Source organism: Zalophus californianus, chromosome 4 (assembly GCF_009762305.2).
Source record: "Zalophus californianus isolate mZalCal1 chromosome 4, mZalCal1.pri.v2, whole genome shotgun sequence".
In the NCBI taxonomy this organism is placed as follows: Eukaryota; Metazoa; Chordata; class Mammalia; order Carnivora; family Otariidae; genus Zalophus; species Zalophus californianus.
In genome coordinates, this window is record NC_045598.1 from 188,830,597 (window position 1) to 188,846,927 (window position 16,331).

A 16,331-nucleotide genomic window follows, 5' to 3' on the forward strand; every position below is an offset into this window, starting at 1 on the left:
GGCAGCTTAGACCGCCACGGTCTGTTGTCTTGGGTTTTAGTGACCCCCTTGAAGTATCTGTGGCTTTCTGGTGGGATCATAATTGTGTGCAAAGCAAGAGTTGCTGGGCTCTCAGTTGAGGGCCTGGTGGCTCTCCTGGGGCACAGTGGCGGTATTTGTGGCAGGGCCTTCTGGCATCTCCTTCGGCTGCTCTGAAGGCCTTGTGTTTATTAAAACCACCCCGGGCCCGAGCTCTGAACAGGTGAAGTTCGCCTGATTCATCGTGTGGAAGGGAAGAAGGAACCCTGGGCTGAGGAGCAGGACACCAGGTTTCCGGCCGCTCCGCTCCCCATCTGTCCGGCCTCCGTGGAGAGTGGGGCTCTGGTCTTTGGCCTCAGGTGGGGGTGCGTGTGTAGAGGTGGGGGTGTTGGAGACATGGGGCAGGAAGTGGTTTCCAGAGTGGCAGCAAGAACAGACGGTGGTGAGCACTGTTCTCGAGGGGCTCGTGGAGGGTCCGATGCCTTTCCCGGCTTGGGGGCCCATGCCATATCCGTGGGGTGGGGCCTGCATCTCTGCCCAAAGGCCACCTTTCTGGAGAGCCGCCTCCAGTCTTGTTTCTGTCTGATGCAGTCCATTGCCTGATTATTGTGGGTCCCCACCACTGACCCCACTCCAGGTGGTGGGCTCCCTGATGGTGGGGTCATAGGGGTTCACTCACCCCTGACCCCAGTGCTCTCAGCATGGGACCCAGAGCAGAGAGGGTGCTGGGTAGGTACACATAGGAATGAAAACTCAGTGGGGAAAACCCCAGCAGTGAGGGCATCCAGGAGGGCTTCCTGGAGGAACGGGCGGGGGCGGTGAGGAGTGTCTGGGGGCATTCTGGACACCGACTAAAGGGTGACTGGAGGCATGAATCCCACAGGCCTCTCTCTATCTCCTCCTACCCTTGAGCTGAGGGTAGGAAGGACAGGGGCCAGTGGGCCAGGCTGGGAAGTCAGAACTTGGCTTGGGGCCATAGGGAGCCACAGCTGATGTGTGAGCCACAGCCGCGTGGGGCCACCATTGTATGTCCGGGTCTCACTGTCGGGGGCTGGGGCGCTCACCAGGTGGGTGGGTGGCGGACATGGACCCTTGATGGCGGGTTGGGTCTGGGGCTGGAGGTGGCACGTGCACTCACTTGAAACCTGCACTGAATTGTCCCCTGTGTCTCTTGATGCCCACCCTGATGAGGAGAGCAGGGTGGCTGGTCGGAGGAAAGAGAAGGGGAGACCCCTGAGACCTCCAACCCCGGATGGGGGAGCGGGGTGTGTGGGTGTCCTTCAAGGGCAGCCCTGTGTCCCCCAGTTTGTGTCTCAGGTGGGGTCTGAACTGGAGCCTGAGGAAATGGGCTGCAGCGGTGCAGGGGGCAGGCAGTCCGGTGGAAGGAAGGGCACAGTCAAGGCAGAGGGCGGGAGGGCCCAGTGGGCGTCCGCTGCTGTGGGGGGTCCGGCGGGAGCTCTGGGAGGGGGGCAGTGCTCCCCAAGGCAGGAGTCCTAGCAGGGTGAAACCAGAACCCTGGTCTGCCAGCCTCGGGGGTGGCCCAGGTGTGACCCAGGCAGCCCAGAGACGGGTGGAGCCGGGAAATGCTGCATCTGACTCCCGTATGTGACAGCTTTGGAAACGAGGCACAGGATGGCATGAGGGATGGGGTGAGCCCTGGCTCAGTAGCGCTGCCTGCATCGGGGGCACCCATGGGGGGCAGTCTGGGAGGTGGCTTCTCGGGACAGGGGTTGGAGGGGTGGCTGGCAGCCCCATCTGGGGGGTGGGAAAGGGTGGAGCCTTTTGCCTGTCCGGTGATTGCTTGCCCTGCGTCTCTGAGCTTAGCCCGGGGAGATGCTCAGTGTTCGTACATGGGATGAACGCGTGAAGGCACGAACACATGCCTCGTTCTCCTTCCCCCTTGGTGGGAGTGCTGAGGGGTCTGGAGTAGGAGCGGGGCACACGGGTGCAGAAGGCGCTCGGAGCCAGGGCTGAGGCCGGGGTGAGGGCAGTGTCCTGGTCGGCGGTGGGTGGGTGGTGGGGCTTCCGACAGGGGTGGGCATCCCGGGGGTGCAGTCCGCTCACGTGCCGGAGCAGCTGGATACGCCGTGGCCATTGTGTCCCCGTGTGATGTCGCAGGCAGCCGGGCCCGCAGGAAGGGCTTGCAGGGGCTGGGGGGCCGGGGAGACACCCTAGCCCTTGGCCACCAGCTGGGTCTGCGGCGTGGCAGAGGGGCACAGCTGCAGGGCACTTGGCCCCACTGTCCCATGGCCGCAGAGGCCCCATGCTCCGGCCCCCTCATCACCTGCTGTCCCTTTGTGCCCGTGACACCCCAGCAAGGCTGGCCTTGTCGTGTCTGGCCACAGGTGGCGTTGGGTACGCCCCGGCCTCTGAGCCGGGGCCGGGCCCTGACTGTCCAGCTTGGTGCTGTCCTGGGAGCAGCACTGGCACCCCCCCCCGCTGTCATTCCGTGTCCCCTCTTCCTGCCCTGCATGTCCCTCCTGCCGCGGGTGCCCCTGAGCGGAGGGCCCAGGCCCGGCCCGGTGAGCGGGGTGGGGCTGACAGCAGCTGCAGAGTGACACCCGTTACCAGCGAGGTTCTTCTGGTGCCTGCTGGGTGGGTGCTGTCCGGGCTGGGGGGGGGTCTCGGGCTAGGCCTGGTGGGCTCCCAGTGGCCACGGGCTCCAGGGCCCCCCGGGGGGCCTGGTCTGGCTCACCTGGCTGCCTGCCTCCTGGAGGCCTGCAGCCTCCCCTGTGCTTTCGGGGGTGCCCGCCCGCCCGTGGGTCTCCGGTGGAGCTGTGGCCCACCCAGGCAGCGCTGGTGGCTGACGGCACGCCAGGGTGGCCTTGGGGGTGGGCCGCTTGGTTTGGCGAGTCAGCACCACTCCCCCCCCCCCCCGCCCGGGGGGCACCATTAAAGCCACGGGTGTGGCAGGGCGCCCGTGCGGGGCCCGAGGGGCAGTGGCCGCGCCTCAGAGAGCCTGCTGGCGGCGCGGTCCTCCACCCCAAGGTCCCGGCGGGTGCAACAGGTGTCCGCCCCAATGGAAACCGAAGCCTGCTGGCCACAGCTCTGCTTCCAGGTCGTGGCCTGGGTGCCCCGTGACTGGCTTGGAGCTGGAGCCAGCTTGGAAGGTGGCTTTCCTCCCTGGCAGTGTCTCCATCTGCAGGGGAGGCCACGTGCCCCAGAGAGGGCAAGCCCTGGCCCCAGGTCGCCCGGGGAGTCAGGGCAGCTGGTCAAGCCCCGATGAGGTTCCAGGCATCAGTAGCGCGCTGGTCTCCCCGCTGTCCAGCTTCTCCAGGGGAAGACTTACCCCGATCGCCCGAGCCTCCAGCTCTGCCCTCGGTGCTGCCCGCTGTGCTGGCTTGATCTGCTCGGAACCCTTCTTCCTGCTGGTCCCCATCCCAGCTGCGGGCTCTCAGCGGGCACTGGAGGGAGGCCCTGATGACTCAGGGAGCTGCCTGGAGGCAGAGAGGTGCTGCCAAGGAGTAGTAAGCTCCCTGTCACTGGAGGTGTGCGAGCTGGGGGATTGGGTGGCGGAGGTGACCTTCAAGTTCCCTCTGGACCTCAGGGGCTGAGATCCTGTGATGGGTTCCGGACATTTCCCAGATCTGGACCTCTGCCCAGAACGCTGGGTCATTTGTTCCTTCCATAAACAAGTGGGGAGCCCTCCTGGTGCCAGACCCTGTGTGGAGGCAGGGTGGAATCAGCAGCCTCTGCGTCCCTCCTTTGGGACATGCCTTCCCTGGGCTGGGACACTCTGCTCTGAAGGGCGTGTGGCTGGAGGGAGAGGGGACAGGCCAAGGGTGGGGGGAAGGGAGGTCGCTGGGCTTGGCCGGTGAGGGGGGCCGCACCTTCATTGCTGCTGGCTACAGGGCGGGAGGGCGGGAGGGCTCTGGGAGGGCTTCCTGGAGGATCAGGGTGGGCTGGGCCGGCTCAAGGCTCCCCTCCTGGCCCCCCCACCAAGCCGTGTGTAGACTTGGGCTCGCTCTGGGAGGATTCCAGGAACGGCTCCTGCTTGGATAAAAATAGACTTCTCCGAAGGGCTTGGGGTCTTGCCAGCTGCAGCAGGTGCCCCCCAGGCCTGGTGAGAGCGGGTGCCCCAGGCAAGGGGGGGACAGTGTTGCTGGGGCCCAGGTCTACAGCCTGAGCAGCACGGTGTGCTCTATGCCTTGGGTGCAGTATCAAGGAGCTCGATGGGAAACTTTTACCGTGTTTGGATGAGGAAAGAGACTGGGGTGGTAGAAGCAGCTTGCCCAGAGGTCCTTCCTTCCAGAGGGCCAGGGTTGGCAAGAGCAGGCTCTTTGCGGCTCAGCAAACCGTCCCAACTGTGGTTCTTCTACTTCCTGGCTGTGTAACTTGGGCAAGTCACTCAACCTCTCTGACCTGCTGTGTTTTGTCAATACAATGTGGCCAATGTGTCTTGTTCATGGGATGCAGCATCGGAGGGGACAGGCCCTCTGAAAGTGGTCAAGGGGGGAGGTTGGTGGTCACTGAGTGTCCAGACATGGACACCAGGGAGATGCTGCTGGAAGTGGGGAGCTAAGAGCACACTGGGGTGGGGATCCTGGCCCGAAGGCCATGTTGGCGCCGGACGGAGGCACAAGGAGATGGGCAGGCCACCTGGCCTGGTGAGGGTGGGCCTATGGGTGGGGCTCCGGCGGGGCCTCCTTCCTCCCTGCTCACCCAGCTCGCCGGTGTGAGGACGCGCGGGTCACAGGCAGGGCTGATGTTCTCTGGGTGTATGTGTGGGGAGAGCCTGGGAGGGGGCCGTGTTCTGGGCTGGGCCCCTGCCAGCACACCCCGGCTCCCCCCGGCCCTGCGGCTCTGACTGCTGATTGCAGGGGCCAGGCTGGCTGGCTGGGAGCTGGGCTTGGAGCGGGTTCCCAGGAAGGCGAGGCCTCCTGGGACCCTGTGGACTGGGGGCTCTATCCACCCTGCTCCACCTCTCTTCCGAGGGCCTCGGGGCTGGCCCGGGCAGGTGCAGCATTGACTGTGATGCCAGGCTCCACTCTTGAGGCTCATCATCTGGGGGGCACTTGCGTCCTTTACATGGTGCTCCCAGGAGGCAAAGCCAGGACCCTGCTGGTGGCGTTAGGCCCAGACCCTGGGGACGGTTCTACCTGGGAGCATCCCAGAGGGCCTCTTGGTGAGGGTGAGCGGGATGTGGAGACAGCTCCCTGGGTGACCCTGTGCGGGCTCCTGGTCTCAGTGACTCAGTCTCCCCGTCTGCACATAGCAAGGGGTGCGCAGGATGACGGCGGCCTCCCCCAGCCGTGGTGAGGATTCAGTGAGGGCCAGCAGTGTCTGGCACACAATAACACACAAGAAGGTGCTCAGGAGTCCTTGGGCGTGAGGCTGGAGAGCTGGGCAGGGGTCTAGCAGGCCAGGTGAGGTGCTGGGCACTCACCCGGTGGGTGTCGGCCTCCGCAACCCACCTGCACAGGGACAGCCCCTTCTCATTGGCAGCCTGGAGAGTTCTTCCTGCAGGCCTTTGCCTGTGCTGAGGTCCCCCCAGCACCCAGCCCTGGGTAGGCCCCCTCCTGCAAGAGGGGACCCTGCGGAGCCCCAGAGGGTGCTGGGGAGGGCGTGCACAGGGTTGATGGGCTCCTGCTCCGACAGGCAGAAGGCAGAAGGCAGGCGCCTGGGCGGCAGGGCCCCGCCTCTCGCCATGGTCTGTCGCCCTCCCCTCTTGCATTTCCCCTTCCTCCTGCTGCTTCCTCTCCCCTGCCCGGCCCTCCGCAGCCCCTTTGTTTGCCTGGGCGCGCTGGCCGGCCTGCGGTTATATTTAGGTGGCAGGTGTGGGAGCCACAAGCCCGGTGGCCAGCCGGGCACCGGCCATCCCGCCCACGTGATGCCCGGTCGCTATAAATAGCTCCTGGGCCACGGGGCCGCCAAGCATCCCAGGGAGGCCGGCGTGCCCTGCGCTCTGGGTCTCCGCCCCGGCCCCCCGCCTGGCCCCGCATTGATGGAGGCGGCGGTGGGACGCCTGTGCGTGTGTGCGTGAGCGAGTCGGGGTGAGCTGGGGCGGGTGTGGGCCGGGCGAGTGGGGAGGACCTCAGCCTCAGCCCGGGGAGGGGGCTGCACCCCTGGAACCAGCCCCCATGCGCCTTGGGGCTCACGCAGCACGGGATGTGGTGGCCCCCACCTAAGACCCCACACCAGCTGCTGGGTCCCAGCCCTGCCCACGGTGCTCCTACACCCCTGCTTTACCTCTCCTGGGACCTCAGGGAGCTGTAATCCTCGGCAGCTCCCCAGATCATTGCAGGGGCCTGGGTCAGGAGGGGCTGGCCCTCTCTGAAGCCCTGTGGGTTCAAACAGGCTATGACCAGGAATGCGGGCTACAGCCTCCCTGAATCTGGATTTCCCCCTTACAAACTGGTGTTGAGTGTTGTCTTTGCCTCCTAGACTTGAGATTGAGGAAACCCACAGAGTCTGTCTGGTCAGGGCCCAGAGAAGGTCCTGCTGTCTTTCCCTGCCTGTTTACTGATCTGCAGACAGGGAGGACTATGGTCCCCTAACGGGGTCTCCAAAGGATGGCTGCTCTGGACACAGCAGAGGGTTCAGTGCCTGCAGGTGGGAGGAGGCTGGCTGGGGTCCCAGGAGCTGGGTTATGGGGCCCTTGGCAGGAAGGCCAGAGGGGACACATCGCGTACAAGTAGGGCTCTTGCCTCATGGTGGTGGGCCTGGGGGGTGGTTGCTGGCCATCTTGGGTCACCCCTGCTTAGGGGCCCTGGAGCCCCACTGGCGGGGTGTGGTTGGGAGGAAGGGCCCCTCTCTGGGCGGTGAAGCATCACTGCTTGCTCCCACCTAGGTGTGGGGGCCCAGACTCTGCACAGACAAGTGGGGTGTGTGGCAGGACCCCAGCCCACCCTGGGGTTGGTCCAACCTTGGCCCAGACCCCGACCCCATTCCAGTCCAGACCCTGCTGTCTGTCCCCCAGCCAGTCTAACCCCTTAGCCCTGCCGATAGGGTCAACTTCAGGCTCAAGGTGACAGTAATGTGGTCCTTCCTGCCCAGAGCCTTCAGCGCTGGGGACCTGTTCAGGGATACGGCGTAGCAGAGCTAGGCCCTCTGCTGTTGCCCATCGGGTCTCCCCCAGGTGCCCGGCATCTGTGGGCAGTGAGGTGACCAGTCAGTCCTGCCGGGAGAGGTTTGTAGTCCTGTGGCTTCCTTGGACCTTTTTTCTTCTTACTTTCTGGTAAACACACGCATGCACACACACTCTCGGGAGCGTCCTGCTGCCCCAGGAGGGACGGGTGTTTGTGTGGTGCTCAGGGTGCCTGGGGCTGTCTCTTCTCACCTGCCCTCTGAGCTGAAGCTTGCTCTGGGATGGCTCAGGTTTAGGGCTGGCTGAACCAGGACAGGCTTCCTGCCCTCTGCCTCTTCCCCCCTCCTGGGACACTCCCCATTCAGCCCTCCCGGGACCCTGGCACAAGGGCAGAGGGCAAGCTGTGGCTCCTGTGCCCTGAGCCCAGGAAGACTGGGGCAGCTGGTCCCTTCTTACCCGGGGTCCCGGGCCTTGGGTGCTTCCTGCACCTCGGCTGAGGCTCTGCAGTCTCTGCTTGCCTGGTGGACAGCTGGAGAAGGGGGTGCTGGGCGGGGACAAAGGTAAGAGGTGGTGGGTCGGGGGACGGAGGGCCTGGCCGGGTGAGCAGATAAGAGTGCCGTGGGTGGGGTTGGGGCCACGTTCAGTGGCTGGAGGGGTCTGCTGACCACTGGGTCACAGCTGGAGGGACCACAGGGGCATCTTATATAACTTCTCATTGTGCAGGTGGGGAAACTGAGGCCTTGATTGCCCAAGGTCTCCCAGCCCGTCTGTGGGGGTGGGGGTGGGGCTGGGGCTGGGTGCACCTGCTGGGGTCCCTGACCCCGGAACCTTGGGGCCCAGAGAGGGAGAGAGCGGTGTGGAGATGCTGGATGGCTGTCTCAGTGGTCCTGCAGTGTCCCTCCCCGGGGCCGTCACAGTGTGACCCACTCCTGGCCACCTGCCCTGTCACGCCTTGGCATGCACCTGGTGGCCGGCTGGTCCTCTGGCCGCTGTGGTCTGCCTCTGCCTCTCCGAGCTCCCCAAGGGCAGAGGCCTGCTTGTTTACTCCCGTGCCCGGCCAGCCCTGTGGGTGAGTGGTGGAGACAGCAGAGGGGTGGAGGCGGGCGGGAGCCGGAGGGTCCCATGGGGCACCCGTGAGACATGTTTAAGGTGGCTTACAGCCATGAGCGGGGCCGCAGCCCCTCTCCCCGCTGCGCCCCGGCACTTCGGCAGCCGTGCCTGAGCCCCTCTCCCGGAGGACTGGCCGCCCCAGAACCATCTGGGCTCCGAAATTCCGCAGAGGCCTGGAATTCCGCAGAGCAGTGTGACTGTCCTTGGCTGGGGGTGGGTGTCTGCTGGTCACAGGCTGCAGAGGGGGGACCAGGCTCGGGGGGCGGGGGCAGATGTCACAGACTGCCGTGAAATCTGCTCGCTGGGGTGCAGCGTGCTCCTGGGGTGTGTGTCCCCCTTTTTCCCTCCACACTGCTGGCCGTCAGGGCTCTCTGAGACCGCCCTGGTGGGAGCTGTACTTCCTGTGCTCCCAGGTGGGGAAACTGAGGCCTGACGGGGGTCACTCACTCAGCACAGTCCTGTAGCAGGGCCCTAGGGAAGCATCTCCTGCGGCGTGGGGTGGGCAGACTCTCACCCCTCCCCGGAGGCAGGGGCTCCCAGTGACCCCTTGTCTGCTCATTTTCTTTCCGGTCCTCTCGCAGACGTGGCCTGCTGCTGACCAGCCCGGGATTTATGGAGAGGGCCTCGGGGGGCAGCTCTGAGTACTGCCAGGCCCAACATCACTGCCACGCCTGCTGCTGAGGAGGCCCCCGTGCCTCTGGCCCTCACCATTGCCCTCGCCCGCCGATGGCCCCTGCTGTCCGGCCCCGGGCCGGCTCTGCCGCCTGAGCCCCCAGGCCCTCTCCAGGACTCGCAGTACCCCGATGGGGTAACGTGACAGAGACCCCGAGTGTCAGAGCCGCCCGCCGCCACGGCCGCCGCCTTCCACCCCCACCCCCACCCCAAGGCTGCCCTGTGCGTTCGGTTCAAGTTCGGGTTTCGTCTGGTCCTTGAGGGTTCGGGGCCCGCCTTTGAGCGCAGGGGGCCGCTCGCCCATCCACCGATGCAGACAGTGCTGGGCAGAGCCCCGGCGGCAGACTCACTGTGGGCTTTGTGAGGTTTCCTTGGCCGGGCTTTGGTTGTCCTTGCTTTTACCTTTGCCCCTCATCGTTACCCAGCTCCCTGAGGCAGGGGTGTGGGCCGCCACTCTCCCCTGGGGGCCTTGTCTTTCCTTCTCTTTGTAAAGAGCTGGACCCCGCTGCTCGGCTCCCCCACCTCCCAGGTATTTGCGCAGTATCGGTGCGGGTGGGGCGGGTTGCCAAAGCGTTTTCTGTCGGACAAGCACAGGGATCTCGGTTGCCTCGGGGCGTGGGGGGCTGGTGGGGGCCCTGCCTGGGTGCAGCCCCTCCCTGGGCCTCGCCCCGTCTTCGTCTTCGGAGGAGCATGGCGCGGATGAACCGGCCCGCCCCCGTGGAGGTGAGCTACAAGAGCATGCGCTTCCTGATCACGCACAACCCCACCAACGCCACCCTCAGCACCTTCATCGAGGTGAGTGGGGCCCGGTGTCTGGCCTGCCTCCCGAGAGTTGCGGCGGGGCTGGGTTTGGGGCTGTCAAACCAAGTACTGCCCTTCGGGGCAGAACTGTCGCCGGACCCTGGCGGGGGGAGAGCAGGCTGTCCTGCGGAGCTCCGTGTGAGGGTCAGCAGCCCCCTGGGGGCCTGCAGGGTAGGACGGCTGTGGGGCAGGGGCTCCACACTAAGTAGACAGGGGCAGGCTCAGAGGTGGAGCAGCGGGGGTTGCCTCCTCGGACATCACCTGCGGCTAGAGCGGCCTTGGCTGGCTGCTGGCTTCTGTGCAGAGGCTGAGCAGGAAGGGGGGTCCCACGGTGAGAAGTGGCTGCTGAAGCAGCTGGGGCAGGCAGAAGTTCAGCTCCATGGCCAGCCCAGGCTGCAGGAAACCCGCTGGGGCTCTCCGGGAGGCCTTGGGTTAGAATAGGCGGGGCTGGAGGCTTTAGGGAGCAGGTGTCTGGGAAGAGAGGCTGGGTAAGAGTCTGTGCTGGCCGCAAGGAGGAGTGGCCACCGTTGGTGTGACCAGATGTGTTTGCAGAGCCTGCAGCTCTCCACATGCCCTCCTGTAGGAGCCTGGGCTCTGCAGAGCTCCTTGCTGTTTGCAGAGCCTGTGGCTGCATGTAAGTGCATTTGTGGTCTCAGACCCTCAGCCCTTGCCTCTGCAACGTGAGAGGAGCCCCGTGGGTGCTTGTCATGATTAAACAGGGACTTGGGCACGAGAGGACCTTGAACACTGTAGAGGGAGGCAGGGGGCACCCTGCCATTAGGGGCCTGGGCCCTGGACACTGTGTCAAGAGCTCTGCAGAGGAGGGCTGCCCCTTTTCACAACGGAAATCCTTGAGGTAATAGCAGGACCTGGGGAAAGACTCAGCTCAGCAGTCAGCCTGTGACTGGGCTCAGGGTCTGTGTGTTGCCAGGGTCAGGGGTCAGGGCTCAGCATGTGACTGGGGTCAGGGCTCAGCGTGTGACCGGGGTCAGGGCTCAGCGTGTGACCGGGGTCAGGGCTCAGTGTGTGACCGGGGTCAGGGGTCAGGTGTGACTAGGGTCAGTGCTCAGAGTGTGACCAGGGTCAGGGTTCAGTGTGTGACCAGGATCAGGGCTCAGAGTGTGACCAGTTCAGGGCTCAGAGTGTGACCGGGGTCAGGGCTCAGTGTTTGACCGGGATCAGGGCTCAGTGTGTGATGAGGATCAGGCCTTAACATATGACCAGGGTCAGGGCTCAGTGTGACTGGGGTCAGGGTCCAGCGTGTGACTGGGGTCAGGGCTCAGGGTGTGACCAGGGTCAAGGTGAGTCTGTGTTGAGGGTCAGGGCTCAGCCCTGGGCCGTGTGGCTTCCCCTTTCGCTCCATGCACAGAGGACTTCTGAGGTGACCCTGCGGCCTCAGAACCCCGCCCGCTTTCCTGTGCACTGCATTCTCAGCATAGCGGTGTCCCGCCCTCATTGTGTCCGGTGTCCCCATCGCATGACGAGCAGGGTCCAGCAGATGATGGCTCACACTCCCAGAATAGCTGGTGGAGCAGGTGGGGTGGGAGCAGCCCCAGCATGGGCTCCTGTGGAGTGGACCCCCCACTTAGAGGATAAATATAAACAGCCTGGCTATGAACTGCCTTGACCTTTTCTCTGGTAGCCCGGGGCTTCCCCGCCAGTGTGCAGGGCCTGGCTCCCTCCCGTCTCCATCTGAGCAGGTGCCTGCCCCTCGAGCTTCTGCAGGCCCTCATGTGGGGTCCAGCTATGCCCTCAGGGAGACCCATCCATGAGACCCTGGCCAGGAGGCCAGCTCAGGCCACGGTGTCCTGCCCCTGCTTTGTCTGGAAGATGCTGGTGCCGTGGGGGATCCTCAGCACCCGGGATGAGGGTGGGAATGTGCTGGAAGCTGGGCTCATGGCAGGCTAGCCACACTGCAGTGAGAGCAGGTGGGGACAGCCTGCCCGGAAGCGTCAGGAAGGCTCCTTCCCCCCCCGTAGTGAGTCGTTGGGCCCGAAAGCCTGCCACCGGTGGTTTCGCTTGGTATCGGCCTTTCGGTTTCGTTGAGGGGGCACGGCCCTGTGCCCTCAGCCCCAGCCCAGCCTGCCTTCGTCCTCCCTCCCCGCCAGGACCTGAAGAAGTACGGGGCCACCACTGTGGTGCGAGTGTGCGAAGTGACCTACGACAAGGCCCCTCTGGAGAAGGATGGCATCACAGTCGTGGTGAGGGCCTCGGGGCTCTGGCAGCACTGCTGCTGGGAGAGGGAGGTGGGTGGGTGGGGTGGGCCTGGACTGGGAGTGTGGAGCCCCTTGCCGGGAGGCCTTGCTTCATACACCTGCACACCGCGCCCCCCCCCGGCATGTTGGTTCCCCGGGCCACATGATGCCGGGGCACGTGTCTAGAGTGGCTGGGCTTTGAGCTCGTCCCTGGCCAGTGGGGCCCGGGAGGCGGGCGCACGTGCCGATGCACAGCCGCGGCTCCCGAAGCAGGGTCCCCCCAGGGCCGGGGCCACTGCCGCTCACTGCACAACAGCCCTGGTGGGGCTCTGCCAGGGCGAACCTGAGGCTCGGATCAGTAGCTGTCTGAGGCCGCAGCCGGACGGTGCCAGAGCCACAGAGCCTGGGGAGCAGACTTCCATGATAGCACCCCCCTGCCCCCCATCCTAGTGGCTGCGGCTGTGACCTCCATGGCCCTCACTGCGCAAGCGTCCTGAGCAGTGTGGAAGAACAGGGCCCAGTGACTCCTGGCCAGCTCCTCTGGGGCCGGGGCTGTCGGGGGGGCTCCTGTGTGTCTTGCTGCCTGCTGTTTGGGGCGTGTTGGTGGGCAGTGCTCTGGGGGGGCGGGGAGGGCAGGCGCACCTGGGCTGTCCCCCGGGAAGCTCTCTGCGAGGCTGTGGGGAAGGGAGCTTGGGAGCTGTTTCCTTGGTCCCCTGGCCCTGGGGACCCGAGAGCAGGCAAAGGAGGGGCTGGCCGTGGTGCCACCCGCCCGTGGGACGGGCCACGGGGCTGTGGCAACTCCCCTAGGGCAGGGCGGCCCAAGGCTCAGAGTGCGGGTGGAGGCAGCTGCGAGTCCGGTGGCCCCACCCAGAAGATCCCTTAGATATTAGCTTTCACTTGGGGACCCGCCTCCCCGTCAGCCTCGGTGGGCCCGTGTGGGCTCTGGCTTGGAGCAGTTCCCCTCTGCCCCGCCTGAGTCTCCTTCCCCTGGACTTGGCATCTCGGTCCTCGGGGCAGTGACCGGGGCTGGGCTTACCCTGCAGGCTTGCCTCTCCTCTTCCAGAGTGCTTGGGGAGGTGGGCCGCACAGCTAAGTTTTCAAAACCGCATGAATCTCCGAATGTCTGGAGAGGTCCCAGCTGTAACTCTGGAATCCACTGCTCAGAACAATGGGGCTCACCCTAGCGCCCTTCCTTCACTCCTTCCCGGTCAGTAACCGGGCCGGGCCTGCTTTGTGCAGCTGGGCTGGGGGCTGGGGACAGGAAGAGGCACGTGTCGGCCATGCTTGCAGCCCAGACTCCTTGGGCCTGCTGACCCAGAACCACTCAGGTTGGTAAGGGTCAGGCTGTGACCCTGGAGTCACAGCACAGGCTGGCCGGGAGGGGACGTAGGGCTCACTGTGCTCAGGAAAGAAGAGGGCGGGGTGTTCGGGAGGGCTTCCTGGAGAAGGGGACAGTGGACGTAAGCAGAAGAGGAAAAGGAGCCTCGAAGTGGGGACCGCATGCCTGGCCAGCTCTCTGCCCTCCGGGGCCTGCTGTCTCTCACCCTCGTGGGATCCCTCTGTGTGCTTCTCAGAATGCCGACCTTGTCCCGGCCGGGGGCTGACCTGCCCGGGCCCCCCAGTCTCACGGGCTTCTGCCCTCCGCAGGACTGGCCGTTTGACGACGGGGCGCCCCCGCCTGGGAAAGTGGTGGAGGATTGGCTGAGCCTGCTGAAGGCCAAGTTTTGTGATGACCCCGGCAGCTGTGTGGCCGTTCACTGTGTGGCTGGCCTGGGACGGTGAGCTGGGGGGCCGGGTGGGGCTGGCCGGACCTCAGGATCCCGTGGCCCGCCATGCTCTTGCACGTGGGTGCTGGGCCCCCGTCACGTGACCACAGGGAAGCAGTTCTTCCCCAAGCGTGACCCCACTTGCTGCTGCTGGGTTGCAACGTGGTCCCTGTACTCAAGCTGGGAGGAGCTGCCAGCCCGTCCCCCAGACACAAAGACTCCCTACAGCCAGGTGTGACGGAGTGACCCGGGCAGTGCACCCCCAGTTTCAGGCCAAACACTGGCAAGCGAGGTTGATGGCCAGACACACCCCCAGCAGCTGCCCTCCCTCTGACTCTCTAGCGCGCTTGTACCGGGGAGCCTGAGGCACAGAGAGGGTGCCTGGCCCTCCTGGGGCCACGCAGCAGGTGGTCGGGGTGAGCTAACACCTGTGCCCTCCGTGGGGGAGGGGGCTGCACTGGGGTAGCCTGGGCAGCTTTTTGGTGGGTGTGAGGGTGAAGGCATCACCCTGTGCCTTCAGCGACGGCCCGTCAGGGGAAGGGGCAGGGGTGTTGAGGCTTGGTGACCCAGCCCTGCATCTGCCCCCAGGGCCCCGGTCCTCGTGGCACTGGCTCTCATCGAGAGCGGGATGAAGTATGAAGATGCCATCCAGTTCATCCGACAGTGAGTGACCGGTGAGGGTGGGGGCGGAGGGCAGTTGGTGTGCGCTTGAGGGTCTGGGTTTAGGGGGCCCTTATTCTGCACGCCCCCGTCGGGCCCAGTGTCTTTTTAGCGGGCACTCCTGACCCCTGGCCACAGGGTGACCTCAGAGATGTCCCCAGTCCCGTGCAGCCTCACGCTGGGGTACCGGCACACTCGTGTGGGCCCCGTAGCCAGGCCGCCTGCCCGGGCGAGGACTGGTGCCTGTGTGTGGCTCCTGGTGCCGGGAGGCGTGAGTGAGGACGGGCTCCCAGCTCCGTGGCTGGGATGAGCACAGGCTGCAGTGCCGGGGGCAGGTCCAGACCCCAGCAACGAGCACAGCTCAGACTGGTCCCTCACTCGGATGACCCTTGGACGCGGTGAAGTGGGGTATCTGCTCAGGGACCCTGGGGCCCTTGGTGGGCAGCCCTCCTCCAGTGTTGCCAGTCTCGGGGCCGGAGGCGCCCTGGAAGCCTTGCCTGGCAGACACGTGTCCCTTCCACTCTCACTTCATTGGCCAGAGCAAGTCCAGGCTACGCCTGAGGTCCTGGGTGGGTGGGGACGGATGACCTCCTGAAGGGCATCCTGTCACCTGTCACCTGAGGACCCCCCTTCCTCCCTCCCTCCTGGGCTGCAGAGATGCCCAGGCTCTACCCTGTGGCCCCGTAGGAGCCCGGGGCCTGGGGGTGGGGTGGCACCCGGGTAAACCAGGGGGCCTTGGGAGGGTGGGCGCTGTGGGGGCTGCCTGGAGGAGGTGATAGTAAGGGGAACTGAGGACCAGCGGCCGTGACAGCAGGTAGGGGAAGGGTGATGCCCGCAGTGGAATAGGCTGGGGGTGCTGCACCGTCCCGCCTGAGCCCACCCCGTCCCGTCTCCCCAGGAAGCGGCGTGGAGCCATCAACAGCAAGCAGCTCACCTACCTGGAGAAATACCGGCCTAAGCAGAGACTGCGGTTCAAGGAGCCGCATGCGCACAAGACCAAGTGCTGTGTCATGTAGCCCAGGGGCTCCGAGCAGGGACCCTGTGCCCCGCCGCCGCCGGCTCGCCTTCTCTCCCGGACCCTCGGCACCCCCCGTCCACCGGGTCCAGCTCGCCCTGCGTGCCCTGCCTGTGCCGGCCCCTTCCCCTGTGTCTCCCCGCGTGTCTCCATGTGCCTGAGTCCGCAGCTCTGGGGACTCCCGCTTCCCTTTGTCCCCACGGCCCTGTCTCTCTGAGGCTTAGTGGGGGCCCTCTTGCCCCTGCCCGCCCACAGGGACCCCCGGGCAGCTTTCCTCTCAGGCTCATCTGTCAGGGAGCAGGTGTATTTTTCAGCCACTGGGCCTGACCCTTCCTCCACGGCCTCTTGCCCTGACCTGTTCTTGGCACTTTCAGTTATTGGGTCTGGAGACCGTCAGATGTCCTGGACACTCGAAGGCAATAAAACAGGACCCCGTGGCTGTGTGTGTCTGGAGAGCGGGGTGCGGGGCCTGGCGGGGCGGATGGGGTGGACGGGGCGGGGCGGGGGGGGGGACGGGGGAACAGCGGCTTGGGAGACTGGGTGGAGCCCCGGGAGGCCCTCCGGCCGGCTGCACTAGGCCTCCCCCTGGCGTCCATGCTGGGTCCCCACACTCCCTGGATTAGGGGCCGGGGACATCCCTGATGTAGCCGAGCTTGCACCACTCCATGTGACCTGTGCGGGCCCAGGTGACTTGCCATTCTTTTGGGGGGGGTGGCTGGGGCATCAGAAGGCAGGGCCGGGTCACCAGTGTTGCCCCTCTGCAGGACAGGCTGGGGCTCACTTGGTAATTCTTTAGGGCCTTGTGTCTAGTGGGGTGGCCGCTCGGTCCTGCCCCGACCCGGTGTCCTCATTTCAGCCTGAGAGGCCCAGAGGATGGTGCAGATGGCAGTGGCCGGCTTGGCTCCAGGTGGAGGGACACACCATCCCATTGGCCCACGGAAGGGAGGGGAGGCCAGAGGGTGACCCTGGGGCCCACGGGGTGAGTGAGCCTGAGGGGGCAAGAGGGCCGCCAGGCCTGCCTGGGGGTGTGGACTGCCATGCTCACGTGCCTCCGCATGCAGGTCTCC

At 65.5% G+C, this 16,331-nt stretch overlaps 1 protein-coding gene across 6 annotated transcripts in view; it reads left to right on the forward strand.

Annotated features, from left to right (window-relative positions):
* PTP4A3 (protein tyrosine phosphatase 4A3) overlaps positions 1-15,701 on the forward strand; it is a 33,582-nt gene extending 17,881 nt beyond the window's left edge. For 2 of the 6 annotated variants that reach the window (XM_027576904.1, XM_027576918.2), the window contains exons 2-6: positions 8,737-9,622; positions 11,737-11,829; positions 13,471-13,601; positions 14,178-14,252; positions 15,148-15,701. In XM_027576904.1, coding sequence (XP_027432705.1) covers positions 9,518-9,622; positions 11,737-11,829; positions 13,471-13,601; positions 14,178-14,252; positions 15,148-15,265 — 522 coding nt within the window. In that variant the 5' untranslated portion in view covers positions 8,737-9,517 and the 3' untranslated portion in view covers positions 15,266-15,701. Of the gene's footprint in view, positions 1-5,863; positions 6,012-7,874; positions 8,115-8,164; positions 8,369-8,736; positions 9,623-11,736; positions 11,830-13,470; positions 13,602-14,177; positions 14,253-15,147 lie in introns of those variants that run through there. The other 4 variants (XM_027576903.1, XM_027576908.1, XM_027576926.2 and 1 more) reach the window with 4 other exon arrangements.
* Positions 15,702-16,331: the final 630 nt, after the last annotated feature.